Here is an 18989-nt window from a genome sequence, read left to right on the forward strand (position 1 = left end):
CTTTTCCTTGCCTTGCCTTTTAAAAATTTAAAATGGCAGATCAATGCAAAATGAAGAGCACTTAATGCTTGTCATTTCCAAATGGCTTGGGTGATACCTCAGTCCTGTTTGGGTGTAACACTGAGTAGCCCTGAGGGATATATCACTTTACAGGCTGTGCATAAGCCACAATAAAGGAAAATCCCCAAATACATGAGAAACCTCCATTTTCATTGGCCAAGGTACCAAAACTTCCTGACAATTCAAATCACTCAAGCATTATGCAGTGTTTTCTTCTCCCTGCTTTTTTCCTCTTTTGACAAGTTTACAAAGCAAAGCATGGAGCAGAGCTGAGCTGCATTACATCCAACATGCTGCCTACACAACCACCAGAGAAGCTAAATGAAGCCCAGAACATATGGCACTCTGCTGACAGAGCTCAGAAACTGGTTCTGCATGAGCAACAAGGAACATCTTGAAACGCACAAGACATATGTGTTTTAGGAAGAAGATTGAAGTGTTTCATAATAAAACAGGACAAAGTGAAATACAAGTGCTGTATAAAATTTTAATTAAAAACTGGTTTTACCCTCAACGTGAATATACAATATGTTTCCCAGATGGATTTCATATTTAAGTATTATCCAAACCAAAAACATAAATGAGACAAATAAAGCCTTCAAAAATGGCACAGAGGCTAAAATGTATGTGTAAACACTAGATGATTGTGGTGAAAACAAGGCAGGCAGAGAAAGCAACCTCCTAGCAAATGTTTACTACAGGAATACTGAATGAAACAGTTGATACAACTACAGTCTTAGTAACAACAGAATTAGATAAACATTCAAAAATTCAAGTCAGTGTAACAATACAAATAAAAAAGCATTAGAATTCACCACTGTTAAGTGATGCAAATGGTGCTTTTGTTACTTAGAAGTTTCACAGGTTATTTTATACACTGATAATTCCTGGTATACAAATGCATAACACATGGCAGACCAGACAGCAACCCACTCTCAAAGTCTACCCCTGGGTTCAGCCTCCCACCCCCACTCTGTGGGAAGCTCTGCTCATTCAGTGGCACCAGCTCTACAGGGTTATGCAAATGCCTGACCACAGAACCAAGCTTTTGTGCTCTATCCTCAGGATCAGTCAATTCTTATGAAGCAGGAGGGACACTGGTCTGCAATAACAAACTCCTTTCCCTGAAGAGGTGAGAAGGCAGCTCAGATGACCACTTCTCAGGCTGCAGAGATTTCTCTGCTAGGTCAGAAGCAATCACCCAGAATCGGATGGAAACACACAAGAAAAAACACAATCTTCGCACAGATCAAACAAAGAGAAAGATTACAGTTCCCCCATGTTGCCATCCAGGCAAATTATCACTGCACTTCAGAGAATTTCTCACTGAAGACAAACAGGGAACAAACTGCACGTCCTTGACAAGCCAGCATTGTCAACAAAAGGAGCTACAGCCTCATCTTTTAAGGGTTTCGGTCGATGATGGACACCATCACCAAATTGAATTCCATGGACAAGCAGTAGAAACCAATGTAATCAATAGGGCTTGTGCTTAATAGTTCACTGTGCAACAGAAATAGGAATATTAGCTGTTTTTTGTTCAATTCCCACAATACTGGTTTATTTGTTGCTACTGAAAAGAACTGGGCAAAGACAGGTTCCCTGCTGCTACCAGAGACCATCACCTAAATCAGACACCAAGTCAGTCACTGAGGTAGCTCATTAACACCACTCACACAAGTGCTGTTCTCTCTTATCTTCAATTGTTTTCACTGGAGCCAAGCAGCTAAATTTAATTGATTTGAAAGTTTCCCCAAATTCCTCAAATACTAAACAAATCTCTTATCAGCATCTTGATCACGATCACTATGTAACCATTGAAGTAACTAATTAACATCATGTCAGGCTTTCCTATGACCCAGAGGCTCCACATTACAAGATTTATAGTTAAGTGACCACTGATAAAAGGCCAAGAATTCTGTTTGCATAGTTCAGTTTTTAAAAAAACACTTTCAAGCTTAAAAAGTATGAAGAGCAGAATGATAACATAAGCTGTTCCTTGCACATGGGCTAAAAAGGCAGAGATTCCTTCCAGCTTCCTTTCTCTGACAACCCTATGCCACCCCAGACAAACTTTTCCACTGTCAAGCTGCACACACCCTCTTGCTCCTGGGGAGAGGATAAGAACAAATGATGTAAATGTACAGCAGGGAGGTTGGAACCTGATGATCTTTAAGGTCTCTTCCTACCTTAATCATTCCATGATTCTATGAACAGTGCTGATTACTACCCATAGCAGGAGGCACTAAAACACCACAATGAACAACAAGAAAAAAAAATTTAAAAAAAAATTAAAAAAATAAATAACTTAAAAATATCATGAGAGCAATCAGTATGAGTAGGATCAACCCAGATCATCTAGGAGACAGAGGCCGAGGAGGATACCAGCTGTAAAGATTAGCTCTTAAAAGCACATGCAGTAAAGCAGTTAATTATCTTTTTCAGACATCTCTTAGATTTAACAGGTTTCTATATTGATAAGATTAAGACTTGCTTAATAATTGTCTGATTAAAACATAATAAACCTGGGAAAATTAAAATAAAGCCTTTTTTAGGAACCTGGAGATGAGATGGGCCTTTCGGTCAGGCTTCCACAAAATAACTTCTGTAACATTCACCTCAGGATTCCAAAGCACTTCACAGGCATTTAATTAAGCTTCAATGGAGCACAAACTTTATAGCTGAGGTAATAATGAAAAGGAGTTTGGAATAGACAATGTAACACTGAGCAGAGAGAAATATTCTGTTATTTTACCCAAAAAATAGATTCCCAACACCCATGGGTAGATTTCTTTCTCCACTCACTGCTTTGGCAGCCTGCTAAGTAATAGTAAAATTCAAACATGATGCACTAGCTAAAAAACAGCCCCATCATTTTCTAAGCTGCTCAGATTTGGAGTATAAACTCTGCTGCCCATCTATCTTACAGAGTTGCTCCCACCTGTTCCCATTATTCTTGCCATCCCTATACCTCTTGTCCCCAGTGAACCAATTTAAGCTTTCCTTCTTCCAGTTGAAAACTTAGATAAGGCAAATCATTAAAGAGCTTGACATTTTTGCCTTTATTCCACAACAGGTCAATGACTGAGTGATTTCCAAAGCAACTGCTACTCAGCAAAGGATTTGCATTTCTACTAAACACAGGCAGGTAGTTTGCCTAAAGCCACCCCAGCATCCTAAATTATACTGAGTTATTTGTAGGAAAGAGAGAAGGGAGCAAGTGGGAAGCAGACTCTGACTTATTAAAATGAAAGTGATTCAAATAGTGGTTGCACACTGCAAGCAACAACGAACACTGAATAGCATGTGGTGAGAATACTCATGTGTTATAGTAACTTGGGGAGAGCAAGAGACAGACTCTACAGAAAAACACTACTTCACTCTTAATCTAGCCCATTATTTCTAGATGTGAGTAGGCAGCTTTCCTTTGGGAGGGAAAGGAAATCCTGCCATCCCACTGTCACTGACAGACCACTTTGTGGATGGCGAAAGATAAGGAATGAGCAGAGAAAATGCTATTTAAAGCTCTAATCAGGAACCTGGAAATTTGCATTTGATAGAAGGGATTTAAATTGCATTAGAAGGCAAGGTGCACTAAACAATTACAGTTTATTACTGTGTTGGTTCACTGCCTGAACCCGTACTTATCACCCACAGCAGCAGCAGAGGAGCAGCAGCGTTCGGTGCACTTGAGCTGTGTGCATATTAATAGGAGGGTTAGCTGAGCAAACAGGGAAGGGGCCAAATGCTTCTGAAAATGAAGTGGCTTGCAGATTTTACGAACAGATCACAGCAATTTGGGTCTTAAGTCACATTTCTGATAAAAGTTTTCCATTAAACAAACTGGATTTCCAGCACGGTGCTGGGATGGGAACATTCTGGCTGTATTAGCGAATAAGCTGTGGGATGGCTCTGACTCCAGAGAAACACAGATCCTGCAGCAGCTGATTCAGAAAGGTATCAGACATACTATGTCCCCTCGCAGCTGGAGCAGGGCCAAAGACACTCAGTCTTTCTGCTTCGTTTCTTGTTATGCTGCCTGCAAAAGCTGCAGTGAGAATATTCATACCGGTCAAAATTCAATAGATGACACCTTTTTTTTTCCCTCTCATCCAGTTTTCACCTTTTCTGAAATTATTTTTTATCTTTGATGAAAAACCAAAGGTTGCCATATTACCATAGGCATCCTTTCTTTAGCTAGGGAATTAAACAGAGATACATCACCCATTCTCAAAAACCTAACCCTGTTTTTTGACAGTGACCTCCAACCTTCCTCATCCCCTTGTGTCCTGAATTCATGGCCACTTGTGTCCTTACTCATCCATACAAAAAATCCCAAAGCTTCAGCATTCCAGCCTTCTTATATATTGAACAAACAGGGACTGGATTGCTGGGGAGGGAAAAATGGCACAGTACTTTTATGTCACAGAACCAGACCAGGCCAAAGGGGAGCTGCCAGTCTCCAGGAAACTAACTTTTACTGGGTTCTTATACTGGGGAGGGAAAAAACACAGAATACTGAATTGAAACCCTGGGATACCGTGAGAAGAACAATTACACTTCTGGCTCAAACACACAGCAGCAACCTTCAGATTTCAGTAGATCCATTTTGAACCAAAAGCTTGGAGAGTATCTCTCAGAATATGCCCTGGCTATTTAGGATCCATTTGAACATGCCTACTTTCCTGAACAGCAAGGAGAAATAACCTATTCCTTTAGGGACTAATATGAGGTCACAGAAACAGACTAATGAATAGCTGACTACCAGGTAGGGGTAGCACAATAATCCATGACCACCACGCCTTCATTGGCACAGCTAGTGCCAAGTTTTACTTTCCACTTCTGCAAACAATTGTGCTGCTACTGCTTCACACAGTGACTCACCACTTACCCACAGCATAAGAATGCGCAACTAATGCCCTTTGAAAGCACTAATGTGCTAAATGGCATCAGGGACAGGAAGTTATCAGGGTTAATCCACTTCAACTGGTTCAACAGTTACAAGGAACAGAAATGCCTGTACACAAGACACCTCCTCTGAGAGCCCCTTTGCTGAAACGGAAGCACAAAGCCTTTCAACGTGCTTCCCCACTAGCATCATTGCTCACCAACTGCTTCCTCAAATCAATTATGTTGTCTCAGCATTAAACGATGGAAGGCAGAGTAGCCCAACTTTTTGTTTATCTAGGCATGCTGGCAGGTTACAGTCATATGTTCTGCCATCTGTACTGCTAGCTTTATCCTTTATCCATTCATAACAGGTAAAATGGCACTGGTGTAACTGAATCTGTTCGCTCAGCCAGGAAAGGAGCCAAAACAGGCATTTGTTTTTTTCTCCCCACATTCTGCAAGGAAGCAGGAGATGGACACTCTTGCCCTTTTAAAACAGTCTGCTTTTCAAAAGATGGGCAATTTGCCCTGGTCTGTTAATGTGGGATCTGTTCAATGCAAGGCTGAAAAGGTTCCACCCCTGGGGAGAGCATCAAACTGCTGATGAACATTTGGTGGCCTTTAGCAAAAACGATGCGATTTCTGCCAACAGGATCCCAGCAGACTGGGAAGGAAGGGCTCCAAATTAGGTGGGATTGTGATGCAGGAGCTTCAGAAGGCCTGTTTAGGGTGTATGAGGAGCTTGCTGACTAGCTCAAGCATGTCCCCCATCCACATTAATTTCTTCTTCATATTTTTTAAAATTACAAGTGCATTGGCAAATGTCATGGCTGCATTCAAGAGAACCTGGAAACTTCAAAATGCACAGGGTGTGTGAAGATGACCTTTCTTCTGATAAAAAGGCTGCTGGGCTAGGTGGGCTTCTTTTAAAATTTGACAGTATTAGAAAATCTGTGAGCAAAGGAGCTTGAAACCACTCTGCAATCATGTCTATAGTCAGTATCAGAGTTTCCACCCTTCTCAAAAATAAACAATCCAAAGGCAATTTTCTAGAAAACTATTCCCTTTGCCCCAGATGGAACAACTTTAAATCAAAATTCACATTCACTTTCCTCTTTATACCCCTTTTCTTAACACCAGGACATTGCTGCTTCCACTAATTCTGTTTATATTACTAAATAGCTTTAATTCTTTAATAAGAATTGGCTGCTACCGAAACCTGAGTTGATGCAATGACAGGAATGTACAGTAGACCAACTAGTCTTCAAATGACTTTCCTTTCATAGTCTCAGAGAAGCAACACCATCTGATTAACTGTGGAGGGCCTTAGTTGCTGTTGTTTGGTGTGGTGGGTTTTTTTTTGGGAGAGAGGACAGACACACAAGGGGATGTCAATAGTTCTCTTTTAGCAACCCAGGTGACAACCCCATTTCTCCAAAACCATGCCCAACCATAACGATACTTTAAAAATAGAGTACAGATATTTTTTATATAAAAACAGTTTACTTAAAAACCTGAACACTGTGCATTTTCAGGTGAATTGCTATCAGGAGTGCATTTTTTGGTCTGAAACAGTGCCAGAAGCTTTTTGGTACATGTTTCTGTATATTTTTGAGAGACTCTCTTCAAAGATTGCTCTGTGAGACTTCCCTTTGTATGCAGCTGCACGACTAGACCAATATTCACCATTATCCAAGTGAACAGAAGTTTTCTGCTGCACTGGTGAACTGTCAAGAGAAAGAAGATAAGAAATAATGATCAAATCAAGGCAAAGAAAAGGAATCAGAAGCACAAAACCAGCAGAAATCCAAATGCAGAGCTGCTAAATGCAGATCACCTTTCACAAATAGAAACAAACACTGCACCTACTGCCAAGAAACGGGAGCCCCCTGTTACTCAATCACACAAGTTCTCCCCCATTTCTCTGAGTCCACTTGATAATACCTCCCAAATAGAGCATTAATTTTCAAAGAGCAGGCAGGAATTCTGCTGTATTTTGACAGGCAGTGTGACTAGGCAGGAAGCCTATGCAAGAGCAACACAGCAGGATTTTTGTGTCCTGTGAAGGTCAAAACGTCCCCACAAGCAGCTATTTCAATATGAAGACAATCTATCAGAGGTGTATTAAATTACTGTGGTTGCAGCTGTAAAGAGCTTTATCAGGAGCATCTTGGATTAAGTATTCCACTGAATCCATTATGATATAGTGGCAATCGAGCATCCCTTCCCCACCCCATCTTCTGTGTCACTGTTTTCATCCTAAAACACAAACACAGCCTCATATTTCAGTTGCTTGGAGAAATTCTTTCTGAGATCTATGAAACAAAATTCATTCTCTGTCATCATGAAACACTGACAAATCTGAAGCATATACATCTAAACTTCCTGACTATTTGCCTTCTACAGAAACTTTCAAAACAAAGGCTTGTGGCATATAATGAAATGAGCCATTTTTCCTGTAATAAAGCATGAAGCAGGCAGCTCAAAAATCATAAGCTGAGGTGACATTTTTCACATCTGCTCAGGGATTTAGGCACTTAAGACATTTTAGGACTGAGCTATCTTCAGCCTTATGTGAAGTTCTCAGTCTGGGAAATAAAATTGAAGCTTCCAGTGACCATCTTCACTTAGGAAAGGGCTGACATTTTACAGGAAAGCTTTATGTTTTCTTATATACATATCATTTATTATCCTCTATGGCCAAACCAGTACTTAAAACTTTGTCCTCAAGTTAGTATCAGTAAAGACCTGTGACAAAATTGAAAGAAACCTTATGTCAAAAGACTCATAAATACACTTCTAGCTAGCTGCATCTAAACACATTTTTTTTCCCACTTAAAGTAAGGAAGATGGTGAGGAAAGAAGATGATGTAGGATCCATTTTCTAATTTCACATTTCTAAGCTTCTTCTGTGAAAAGCAAAAGAAGGAACAGCTTTTGCTTTTAGATTTCTTACATTCAGATATTATGGTGATGCCAACGTAAACCACATAAAACAACGAGAAGACTTTTATGTGGCTCCAGTCTTGAAAAAGGAGGAAGGCCACCTTCACACTTTTTAAAAAAAAGCACCAACAGCTGAAGTCAGTCAAGAGCATGAAGAAAATTTAAAACTCTTTATCATCCTGGAGAAGGTGAACTGCGCTTCACAGTTTAGACACAAAGGAACCAACCTACCAAAAAACAAAATCAACAGCTTTGACACTCTTTTCCTTGGAATCCATTTCCAGCAGTCAGCCTTGTGCTTGCCTGTTCCGCTACTAAAAGCTTGAGACACTGCAAATCCAACCACTTTAACTGGACTGAAGACTCACAAAAACAATAGTAACTTGCTCTGGTAAGGACAAAGACTTAAAAAAAGACATAAGCTTCGTTTTCTCTTCTTTCTTTGGAGAGGTGTATGTGTGTGTATGTATTTCCATTAAGCAGTCTTTGCACATGAGGTACCTAGCACTGGTGTGGACAAAGACAGAACCAAGCCAGGGAAGAGTTCTTCTCTTGTCTCCACTGGAAACCAGTTGACAACCTGAGCTAAACAATCTGGGAATTACATTCACAAATCATATTAACAGCAGGATTTCTGCATGCAACTCCCTGCTCTGAAATACCTGTCATATGCTTTTGTTCCCTCATACATCTCCTTGAAGAGTCCCAGAAGTTCTTTTCTGAGTGAATCATATACTAAATATTTCACAAAACACAGACCTTTTCCTCACTCCCAGTGGTTTTCAATCATCTACTTTACTGCCAGCATTTGGTTGACAGTACCATGTCCTTCTGTGAACTCTCTGTCCTTGTGTCCTGTTGATGAGCACTGTGGCAACACTCAGCAATCAGACTGTCCTCGAGTCCTTTTATGTCTTGCCCTCCAGTGAAACGGACAAGTGCTGCCTGCCTCCAAACCCAAGCACTAAGTCCTTTCCCAACTTGAGTGCCACATTTCATATCCCATCACTTCCTGACTCTGGTGCATTAGGATTTGTTTCTTCTTTTTTTTTTTTTTTTTTTTCCACAGGCTGCAGTTTCAGCATCAAAGTCTCAAAGCTGCTTCAAAACAAAAACTTGTGTTTTCTCTCTCACAGACACATCTTACACAATTTAATTGCAGCAGCTGTCAGGACAAAGGATAAAGGAGCACAAAGGCTACCTGCAGAATACAGGAGTAAGCACAGGGAGAAAAACGCTAACAGTGTCAGTAGCAACTTCACATACCTGTGAAAATCTAAGACTAACTAGATCCCTTGTGCAGAGGTGACTACAAATCACAGGGATTTTTTTTTAAAGCCAACAAATCATAAATGAAGATTTTAGAGCTTAGGAATTGCAAGCAGGAGTTTGCTATGACACCCAATTTACCCTCCTGCCAGTGGTGCACAGCACTGATTTGGGAAGCATTTCTTATAAAATATTGCATCACATTGAATTATGAAAATAATGTCAGCACCTCACAAATTTAGCATCACAGCTCCAGGACTTCTCTCTTAATATAAAGTAAACCAGAAAAACCTTGCAATGTTTTACATTACTTAGTATCTTTCCTCCAACATGTACCCAAAATATTTTACAAAACACTCTGTTCATAGAGAACATCAATATTGATATTTCTACTACAGAAGTTGTCAAAATCCATGCTGTTGGTGTCTTTTAAGTAAAATATTAAAATCATATCCTACTCATGAACGTGAGGAGTGCACAGAATAACTAACCTAGATAAACCAGATTTTCAGGGTGTCAGGTTTTCAAGATGCCTCCTGAAATGCAGCCTCCTAATGCACTAAACCAGAGTATATTTACTTGCTGTGTATTTTAAAATGCCTCCCTTTTCCAAATATATGTTTTGGAAAAAAGCCCCACCACTAACAAAATAGCCCCAAACTATGTTATTAAACAAACTTCCATTTACTTTTGCACTCCCACAGCTTTAAGAAAAAATAACCGATTGGTTATTTTTAAACTGACATTTGCTCTCTGCTTGATAAAATCCAAAAAACTACTGCTCAAGGATCATTTTTATGACCCAATCCAGTTCCCAAATCAGTGGTTTATGCAGACTACTGACACAGTGCCAAACAGCATAAAAGGCATAATGATAGTTAACCATGTTTGCCTTTTAGGTGAAAAAGCTTGGTAGGACCAACTAAGTTTTTTCCCAATGCAATATATTACACAGCACAAAATAGGAAGACACATTTTTAGCCAACTTTAAAGGGCAATATCATGAGCATGAGTGTTCTGCCTTGGTCAGACAAAAACTCCATACCTGCTCTGCAGTTCCCTCATGGATAAAGGTGCTTCATGCAAAGATTCTGTTGTCTTCCTGAAGTCTCCTTTTGATGCGTCACTCTCATCCTAAAAAGAAAACCAGGAATTAAATTCTCATTACACTGGTTTCTGATTACAATGATCTAATTTCAAAAATACTTTCTTCCTATTTAGAAGAAAACTATTAAAGTGCTTACATTTCTTAGGGGAGAAAGGGACGAGGTGTAATGAGCCAAATGCCATTTATGAACACTTTTAATTAAGTTCAGCACAACTCAGCTAATAATTTTCAGGTAATAAACTGGAAAGAATTTCTAGACAATGTAGATCTAAAGAACTATACAGACAGCACAAACTTCAATAATCCCCAATAAACACATTGGTTAAATGCTATGAAACCTGCTGCTCGCTGCCTTACTTCTGTTTCTTCCAGAAGAGGGGAAAAAGAAGCTGCAACTTATTCTTTGTTCTTATAATGAGCTATCATTATCCATGTAATGCATTTGACCAGACAGAATTCTACACATCTAAATACCTCAATTCCATGTACAGGGCTGAGAACATGCTTACCCAACTTTAAAAAATACCTATGATACATTTAATGAGCCTTCAGTGGTATTCTCAGGAGTCACAGCAAAGAACTCTTACCTTCCAAATGCTATCTAGACACTAATTAACCCATGTTTGCCCTCTTAGGTAAGTAAGAAACAAAACATCTCATGTGAAGGGAGCCAGCTGCTCACCTGAGCTAGGATGGTAGAAATTCCACCACACACACAATCACCTCTGCTCTACTCTAAAGAGCAAAGACCCTACCTAAGAGGTGATGCTTTTAGCAGAAGTCAATTGCTGTAAGGATTAGTAAACAAAATCATCTTTCATGCTACAGAAGAAATAACTGGAGAAAAAACCCCTGTGCAGTAGAAATAATCATGCTTGCTAGTAATGCAAAACCAGGAGAAATGGCAATAAATACAGCTGTAGATGGCAATAAGATGCAGAGGAAGCTGAATGGCAGGTGCATGGATGAGAGAAAAACACACTCAATTTGTTATGGTGAAATACAAGGCAATAAGTGTGTTTGTAAACAGGAAAACTCTCCTCCTTCAGCAGTCACAGACAACAAAGCACTGATGAGGAAATGGAGTCCAGTGATAAATAAAATCTGCAGCATTTGCCAGAGGCAAATTATGTTCTGGAAAGAAAAAAAAAAAAAAAAAAAAGATAGAAACATTATACTGTCAGAATGTCACAGCAGAAACGCTGCACTGGACACCCTAAGGAATCTGCAGCACAGCTCCAGTCACAGTGTTTTTACAGAGCACTATGGAAACAAAATTTTGGAAAACACAGCTGGATGCTTTTGGGAATGGTTATTTAGCATTAAGCCCTTTGGAATGAAACACTAAGCGATACTCTTTAACCTTTCAAAGTTTGGAAGAGGACCCAGACTGGAGCCGAAATCTACTCACCTCATTGCCAGTGCACTGACTTTACTATCCCCTCATACTCCAGATGACCACTTTACCTCTTCCATCCACAGCAGCCTAGACTTTGGGCCATCTGGGGAAGCACAACCAATCCTGGTGTATTTACAGTACCCACTAGAAGCAGACCTGAATTTTTTTTAAGCAGGTCAGCTGCTGAGATAGAAACATTCTGATACTGTCAGAATGTCACAGCAGAAACGCTGCACTGGACACCCTAAGGAATCTGCAGCACAGCTCCAGTCACAGTGTTTTTACAGAGCACTATGGAAACAAAATTTTGGAAAACACAGCTGGATGCTTTTGGGAATGGTTATTTAGCATTAAGCCCTTTGGAATGAAACACTAAGCGATACTCTTTAACCTTTCAAAGTTTGGAAGAGGACCCAGACTGGAGCCGAAATCTACTCACCTCATTGCCAGTGCACTGACTTTACTATCCCCTCATACTCCAGATGACCACTTTACCTCTTCCATCCACAGCAGCCTAGACTTTGGGCCATCTGGGGAAGCACAACCAATCCTGGTGTATTTACAGTACCCACTAGAAGCAGACCTGAATTTTTTTTAAGCAGGTCAGCTGCTGTTAGCACAGATTTCATAAGTTAGCTGTGCATGACTATCAAACACTGAGAGACTTCTTTGTAACCTTCTCCCATTCCTTGCTCAGTTAAAGAAAATGGAGGCAGGAAAATGCTCCTTTTCCAGCACTGTTCTGACCAGGCTAATTAAAGACTCTAAAGCCTACCCCATACCAGGATATCTGGATTTTTTAGGGCAGAAACATGAGGTTTTCCAATGGGAGAGGAAACGGAGAAGCATCATCTCTGATTATTAACCTCTGTGAGTATTCAGCAAGAGTTTGATAGTGGCAGTGACAAGGTGAGCTAACAGAAAGCACCACGCTTCAAAATCACACGCCACACCTGCAAATTTGTGGGCATTTGTGCAATACTGCAGGATCAAGAGAATATCACAGAATCATGAATGGTTTGAATTGAAAGGGACCTTAAAGATCATCTAGTTCCAACACCCCTGGCATGGGCAGGAACACCTCCCACTAAACCAGGTTGAAGGTGTAAGTCATAAGTGTATGTCATCAGCAGACGTGTGAATGATTCTAGGCCAGACCATTTTAAATTATGTAAGTAAAATAAGTAAATAGGAAGAAAATGATCAAATTCTCCTTTAACCATTATTATATTTAATACTCTTTATGACTGTATGGAGAGGCTGTGTAACCAGCCATCCAGCTCTCCTAACAAACTAGTAAATCTTCTATCCCAAAGTCACGGTCTGCTTTTCAAGGAAAGCAGTCAAGGACCACTGGAGATAGTTCAGGCTGTGCAAACTTTCATTACATGTAGGTGCTGGACCGTCAGGAAATTCAATTTCTTCTCTTATGTTCATTGAAACATCAGAGAAGCGTTTGACATGATTTGTACCTATTTTGGAGTGGCTGAAACACAGAAATCTGTGACAGGCATCTTCTATTTCAGAGGCAGCAGCTCACAAGATCATAACATTCATCTACAAGCTGAGGGAGGTATAGAATGAACCGGATCAGACAGTGTTAGCATGTAGGAGAAAAGGTTTTGCAAAGTTGAAAACAAAAAGCACCACAACTAAGCTAAAAATGAAGACTGAACAGAAATGAGAAAACAATCAGATTATGAGAGGATGCAGGCAACAGGAGGAGGTGCCCAGGATGGCTAAACTTGGGGAAATAAAGAAAAGAAAAAAAGTAAAGGAGGAAAAGGGAAAAAAAAGGGAAAAGACTTCAGAGCTAAGATGGATGTTCTTCAGTACACCCTGCACCAGCAGACTGAGACAACAACCTTCACTTCTACTATGGCTTCAGCGTAGCCAGCGGAGTCACCACATCCCAGCTTGTAGAGCTCATGTGCCAGTGCCTTTGGTTTCTGCGGGAAGGCCTGGGGTCTCACACCCTTGTCACACTGCCTGCTGATACAGCGAGCTACGGCAGGGCGACAACTGGGGACAGCAGTGAGTACCTTACAGCTGCATTAACATTCAAAAGCATGTTTCTGTCAAGACTCAGGAGAAGCTGAAGGAGGAAAGATGTTTTCCTCCACTTCGAGAGGCTCATGTCTCTTCTAACAAATCAATAATGTGTGTTAGATTGTCAGAAAAAATAATTATTGCACTAAAGCTCCTTATCTTAATCTTACCTACCTCTCATCCTTACATCTTTTTACCTCACCTCACACTTAAGACCTTAAGTTCTTTACAGATGAACAACCTTGTTACTCAGTTGTACAACATTTTGGCCAAGGAGATCATGTGCCACCACTGGCTTTCTCAAAATCACAACAGCAAAAATGTGTATCTGCCTAAAACCAGGCTTCAAAAATCCATCAGAGTCAATGACAAAATACTCTGATCCCAGGCATAATCTCATCAGATAAAGAGATCTGTTCATTGAAAGCCAGGTAATTAAGGGAAAAAAGCACACATGTGAAGAATAACATTATCTCTACAAAGAGCTGGACACAAGCAGCTGCTGATGTGCAGCTACACAACATGTTAAGCCTTGATGTTCTACAGATCCACAATATTTTTTTGCTTAAATTGGAAGTGGAGAACCAGATATATATTTTTTAAAAAAATGTTCCCAATGCCCTGTGACAAGGTTACCTATACCAGGTGTCCATCAAGGCTACACATAAGGAGGCTATTGAAATCAACATGAAACTGCTCAGCTTATATACTGAATCCATATTTCTACAAGCAAGGCTGCCTTAAAGGACAACTTTTATAATAAATCCAGGACTGTAGGCACAGTTATCTTCCTCCATCATCTCCGAGAAAAGAAAGGATTTAGTTTGCAGTTAAACTTACAAGTATCAGGCGCTGTCTGGCACTGTGTGTCCTTAAAATGTTTTTAATTCTTTTATGGATCTCCTCTCCATTTGCTGGTGAAGGCCAAGCAGAGCTAAATCTGCAAGAGGGAGAGGAAAAACAATCAGAAGAAATATTTTTTTGTTGAAAAGCTCAACCATGCTTTTGACTCACATTTCTTTTTTCTGAAAATGATGAAGCAGGCCCTCTGCTTGGAACATACACAATGTTTAGATTTGATTCTTTTTCTCCTCTGGGGTACAAGTAAAGAAACATTACCAAGCTGTGCATAAACAGCATGTATCCACAATACCAACAGAAGATACAAACCAGAAAATGATGATTTTGTAACCTGAGTAATATTTCTATAATGTTTGTATTGTCCCTACAGAATAGAAAAACTATACAGTTATTCTACTCCCAGTTAGCAGGTTTCATTTTTATATTTTAAAGGAAGTATTACACATATGCAATGTTTTTCAGTGGAATAAATAAAGAAGATAACCTCAATGCATGCAAACTGGAAAGTCCATGGAGTTAAAAGCCTGCAAAGTCACAATCTTTATTTCAGAAGACAGAACTGCATTTTAAGTTGCTTTTTTTTTTTTCCTACATTAAAAAACAAGTAGCTTGCTTGATATGGGTGACTTAAAACAGTTACTTTTGGATTTTCACAGGATCATAGAATGGTTTGGGTTGGAAAGGACCTTAAAGATCACCTAGTCCCAACTCCTCTGCCATGGGCAGGGACACCTTCTCTAGAGGAGGTTGCTCAAAGCCCCATCCAACCTGGCTTGGAACACTTGCAGGGATGGGGCTTCCACAACTTCTCTGGGCAACCTGTTCTACCCTTCTATGCCAAGCAACAGAGTTATTCCTTTTTCACTTCACTAAAACAAAACAAAACAAACAAAAAATACCCCAACAACAACAAAAAAACCACCCCTCATGCTTATCAAGTTCAGAAGCTGGCAGAAATTTCACAGCAGTAGTTATTCTCAGACTGCTAGGGGAGGCAACTAAGATGTTAAGAATAGGATCTTTTACACACCAACTTTCACAGGTTAGTACACTCAAAAATGTCTTCTCAAAAAAAAAAAAAAAAAAAAAGGAAAAAGAAAATAAAAAAGAGAGAGATCATCCTAACTAAAGAATTACTAAGGAGAAGTAATTGAATGTGTATTTACACAATCTCATCACAGTGGATACAGACATGGCACCTACCCAAGATCTTTGTTTCAATGTTTCCTTGAATTAGAGACTTAAGGATTACATTTGCCAGACTTATATGATGTTGAACAGTAGAATCTGTTAATATTTGTTAGAGGTATTGTGTTGAACTAGGCTGAGAGCCCAAGAAGTAGGATTCAGCTGGGTACATCAGCTAGCCTGCCAGAATGAGGAACAACATGACCCAGCACAGCGAAGAAGACTACGAGCCTTCCTCCAGGAGACCCCTGCCCATGCCCACCCAGAGGCAGCGTGTGTATATTAGTATATAATATTAGCTATTAATCTGAGTTAATTAATTCTAAAATTTATTTAATTAATTCTAAAATAATCCTGCCTATTTCTTTGTTAAGTAATGCATATTTTAAAGTGAATAAACATGTGCTGTCCTTGTCCATTGGTGTGTGTATATGGAAGGAGTGATCCCCCATGCACCCAGCGCTGCGATCAAGAACACCTGCTTTAGACCTTTTTGGGGCTATAGTCTTTTTCCTTCCATCCTCCTAACCTCTGAGAACCTGATTTTGCACCAAGGAAATAAAATCTTGCTTTGCTAGGAGGCTTCACAGATTGGATGCAGCAGAGAAACATCACGACTCTGAACCTTGAGGTTCTGCAGTGAGCTCTGGATGGGTCTGTGGGATTGTGACTGCAAACCCCTCTTGTCCTCTCCAATTTCTCACATTCCCTGTGTTATCCAGTCTGTCATTTTGAAATTCCCAATCCAGTCATGCCTGGCTTAGTTTACCTTCAGCAAACTTCCAGACATTTCAATACAGCTAAAAATAACTGAACAGCTCCTTCCAAAAAGAGCAAAGCAAATACATGTAGGAAGTTTCGGTCCAAACCACGTAACTTGGCAATGTCAGTATTAATGGAAGCAAGATCCTGAAAATGGGAGGTGCCAGGCTGCCCTGGAGGTAACAGGCATGGCTGGGAGCACTTTGCAATATTTTAGACCGTTCCCTCTACTACCAGAGACAGAACTGTAAGTAGAGAGTGACCAGTTCTCTGCATTTGAGTAACTTCCTTCCATTTTCTTGTACCTAATCAGCTAATTTGGATTAACTAATGATTGCTTACCTTTCTGAAATATCTCTGTTCTAAAGATGCCAAATGTTTTCAGCCTGTTTATGAGTTAAAACAATCTGTCTGTTTCTGAATGCTTCTATTTTTCTTGAAGAAAGGGTGCCAAAAAGTGACACAGAACTGGAAAGATGAATCATATAATCTACAGGGGGATGTATTTTCCATATATCTAATGACATTTACCATTGCTTATCTTTGGGTTATTACAGGGAAGAATCTTCACAAAGTTGGCTGTAACATTCCTATTAAAATCCTGAACATTTGTGATCAGTTTAATACCCAACAGCACGTATGGCAAATCCATACTGTTTCATTCTTTTGCATACAAGAATTTAACAATCTGTTGCACTAAAAGATCTCACAGAACTTCTCCTAAAAGAAAGCAAAATGGTTTGTAAATTTTGTCAGGGCAGGAAAGCATTGCCTTTAAAGAAATAGATGTCTAAGTCCCTCAAGCAACCAGGAACATTGACTTTCCCAACACAGTCAAACCCAGTTTGATGACCTGCATTCCAATGCATATGCCCTATCACTAGCACACCCTTCTATAAAAAGTCATTTTATGACTTTCCATTAGCATTTCCAAGCATTTACTAATATTACACAACCCCTGAAATGCATGTTTAAAAATATGAATCCTTGATGTAGTAAGAGTGAGTCATTTCCCATTTGACAAATAAAAGATAGACCCATTTAGTGACAGCATTTTTCTCTTATTTATACAACAGCTGCTGTTCCTTCAACATCCAGGTTGCTGGCACTGAGAAAAGAAGTTGGAACAGACTGACTGCCTTTGGGAAATATATTTTATGAAATTCATATGTAAGATTTCAGATCATTGTTATTAATCTTAAATTTACAGATATCCTTGGAAATAAATGTATTTACTTTTGGCAGAAAAAATAAACCACAACAAAAGAAAACGCAGCTTGCTATTGTATTCATTTTGAAAATATGTGGCTATGTTTCCAGGAAGAAGATTTAAGTACTTAATTCAAGAACTATTAGCTTTCCTTCTTTAGGTGATTTTATTGATCAATCCACTAGTGTGCGCTGTGGCATAAGAAATGTGAACCACTAGCACAGACCCTGAACTTAACTTACCAAAAAAAGAAAAAGAAGAAAAAAAAAAAGAGAGAAAAAAAAAATCTAAACCTTAAGTGCAATTACAAACAGTATCAGCTTCTTTTAAAATAGTTTTTTTAGTACTGCAATTGTCTAATTTCAGTAATAACTACAGAGTCCAATTCACATTTAAAGTCATGTTAATATTTAAGCCAAGGAAAACTCAAACTAAAATAAAATCATGCCTGAAATGTAACAGGCATAATTTGAAGTGAAACCTTTTTTACGATGTTCTAACTCTCCTACTGGAAACATTTGATAAAAAATAGGCTTTAGAGCACAGCTTAGCTTCTTGCTGTATAAATAAAGGGATTCCACTTGCCCAAAATCACTAATAATGAGTTTTTAAAACGACTAGCTACTTATTTATGTGATTAAGGTGTCACTATCGTATTGCAATGTTGAAAGGAAAGTCATTTCACTTCAATGACTGTTTGTCCTGATAAACGAAATAAACTTCTCCAGCTGTATTCTTTGTCATACTTTCAATTTTCCCTGGGACTTGCAAACATTCTGCAGTTACATCAGTTTAAATTGTTTATTGATTCCAATAGATTGTATAAACACTTTGGAAATATAGCTCTGTGACCTAGAAAAAGCCAGATCAATCAGAGAACTTTTCAAGATTAATTTCAAAGATACTGTGTCGAGTACAATCAAGGAAACAGAACCATTTTCCCTTGTAATGTGACTAAAGGCATTTATTTTCTGAGATAAGGATTTTTTTTTAAGGTCATCCAGACAACATCTACCTTGAATAAAAATAAAAAAAAGAAGACAGTCTAGATCTTGTGCTAAAGATGTTTTCATGTATAATTCTACCCATTAGGATTAAATACTCCATTAGAAATACAAACAGGATACATCCACCCATGTACTCCAGTCAAATAGCAGCTTACAAACTTGAGAGCTGTAATAAATAGGACTTTTCAAATGTCAGACAAACCAATCATCCACTTGCACATAGCAGAAATGATAATACCA

The 18989-nt window shown here is 39.2% G+C and overlaps 1 protein-coding gene across 1 annotated transcript in view; it reads right to left on the reverse strand.

The window, feature by feature from the left end:
- Window positions 1-6496: 6496 nt before the first annotated feature.
- SPATA6 (spermatogenesis associated 6) overlaps window positions 6497-18989 on the reverse strand; it is a 57655-nt gene continuing 45162 nt past the window's right edge. The window contains exons 11-13 of the mRNA XM_010004031.1: window positions 14562-14661; window positions 10211-10299; window positions 6497-6677 (exon numbers count right to left, since the gene is read on the reverse strand). Coding sequence (XP_010002333.1) covers window positions 6497-6677; window positions 10211-10299; window positions 14562-14661 — 370 coding nt within the window. The remainder of the gene's footprint in view (window positions 6678-10210; window positions 10300-14561; window positions 14662-18989) is intronic.

This window comes from Chaetura pelagica, unplaced genomic scaffold (genome assembly GCF_000747805.2).
Source record: "Chaetura pelagica isolate M959 unplaced genomic scaffold, ChaPel_1.0 scaffold18, whole genome shotgun sequence".
NCBI classification, from domain to species: Eukaryota; Metazoa; Chordata; class Aves; order Apodiformes; family Apodidae; genus Chaetura; species Chaetura pelagica.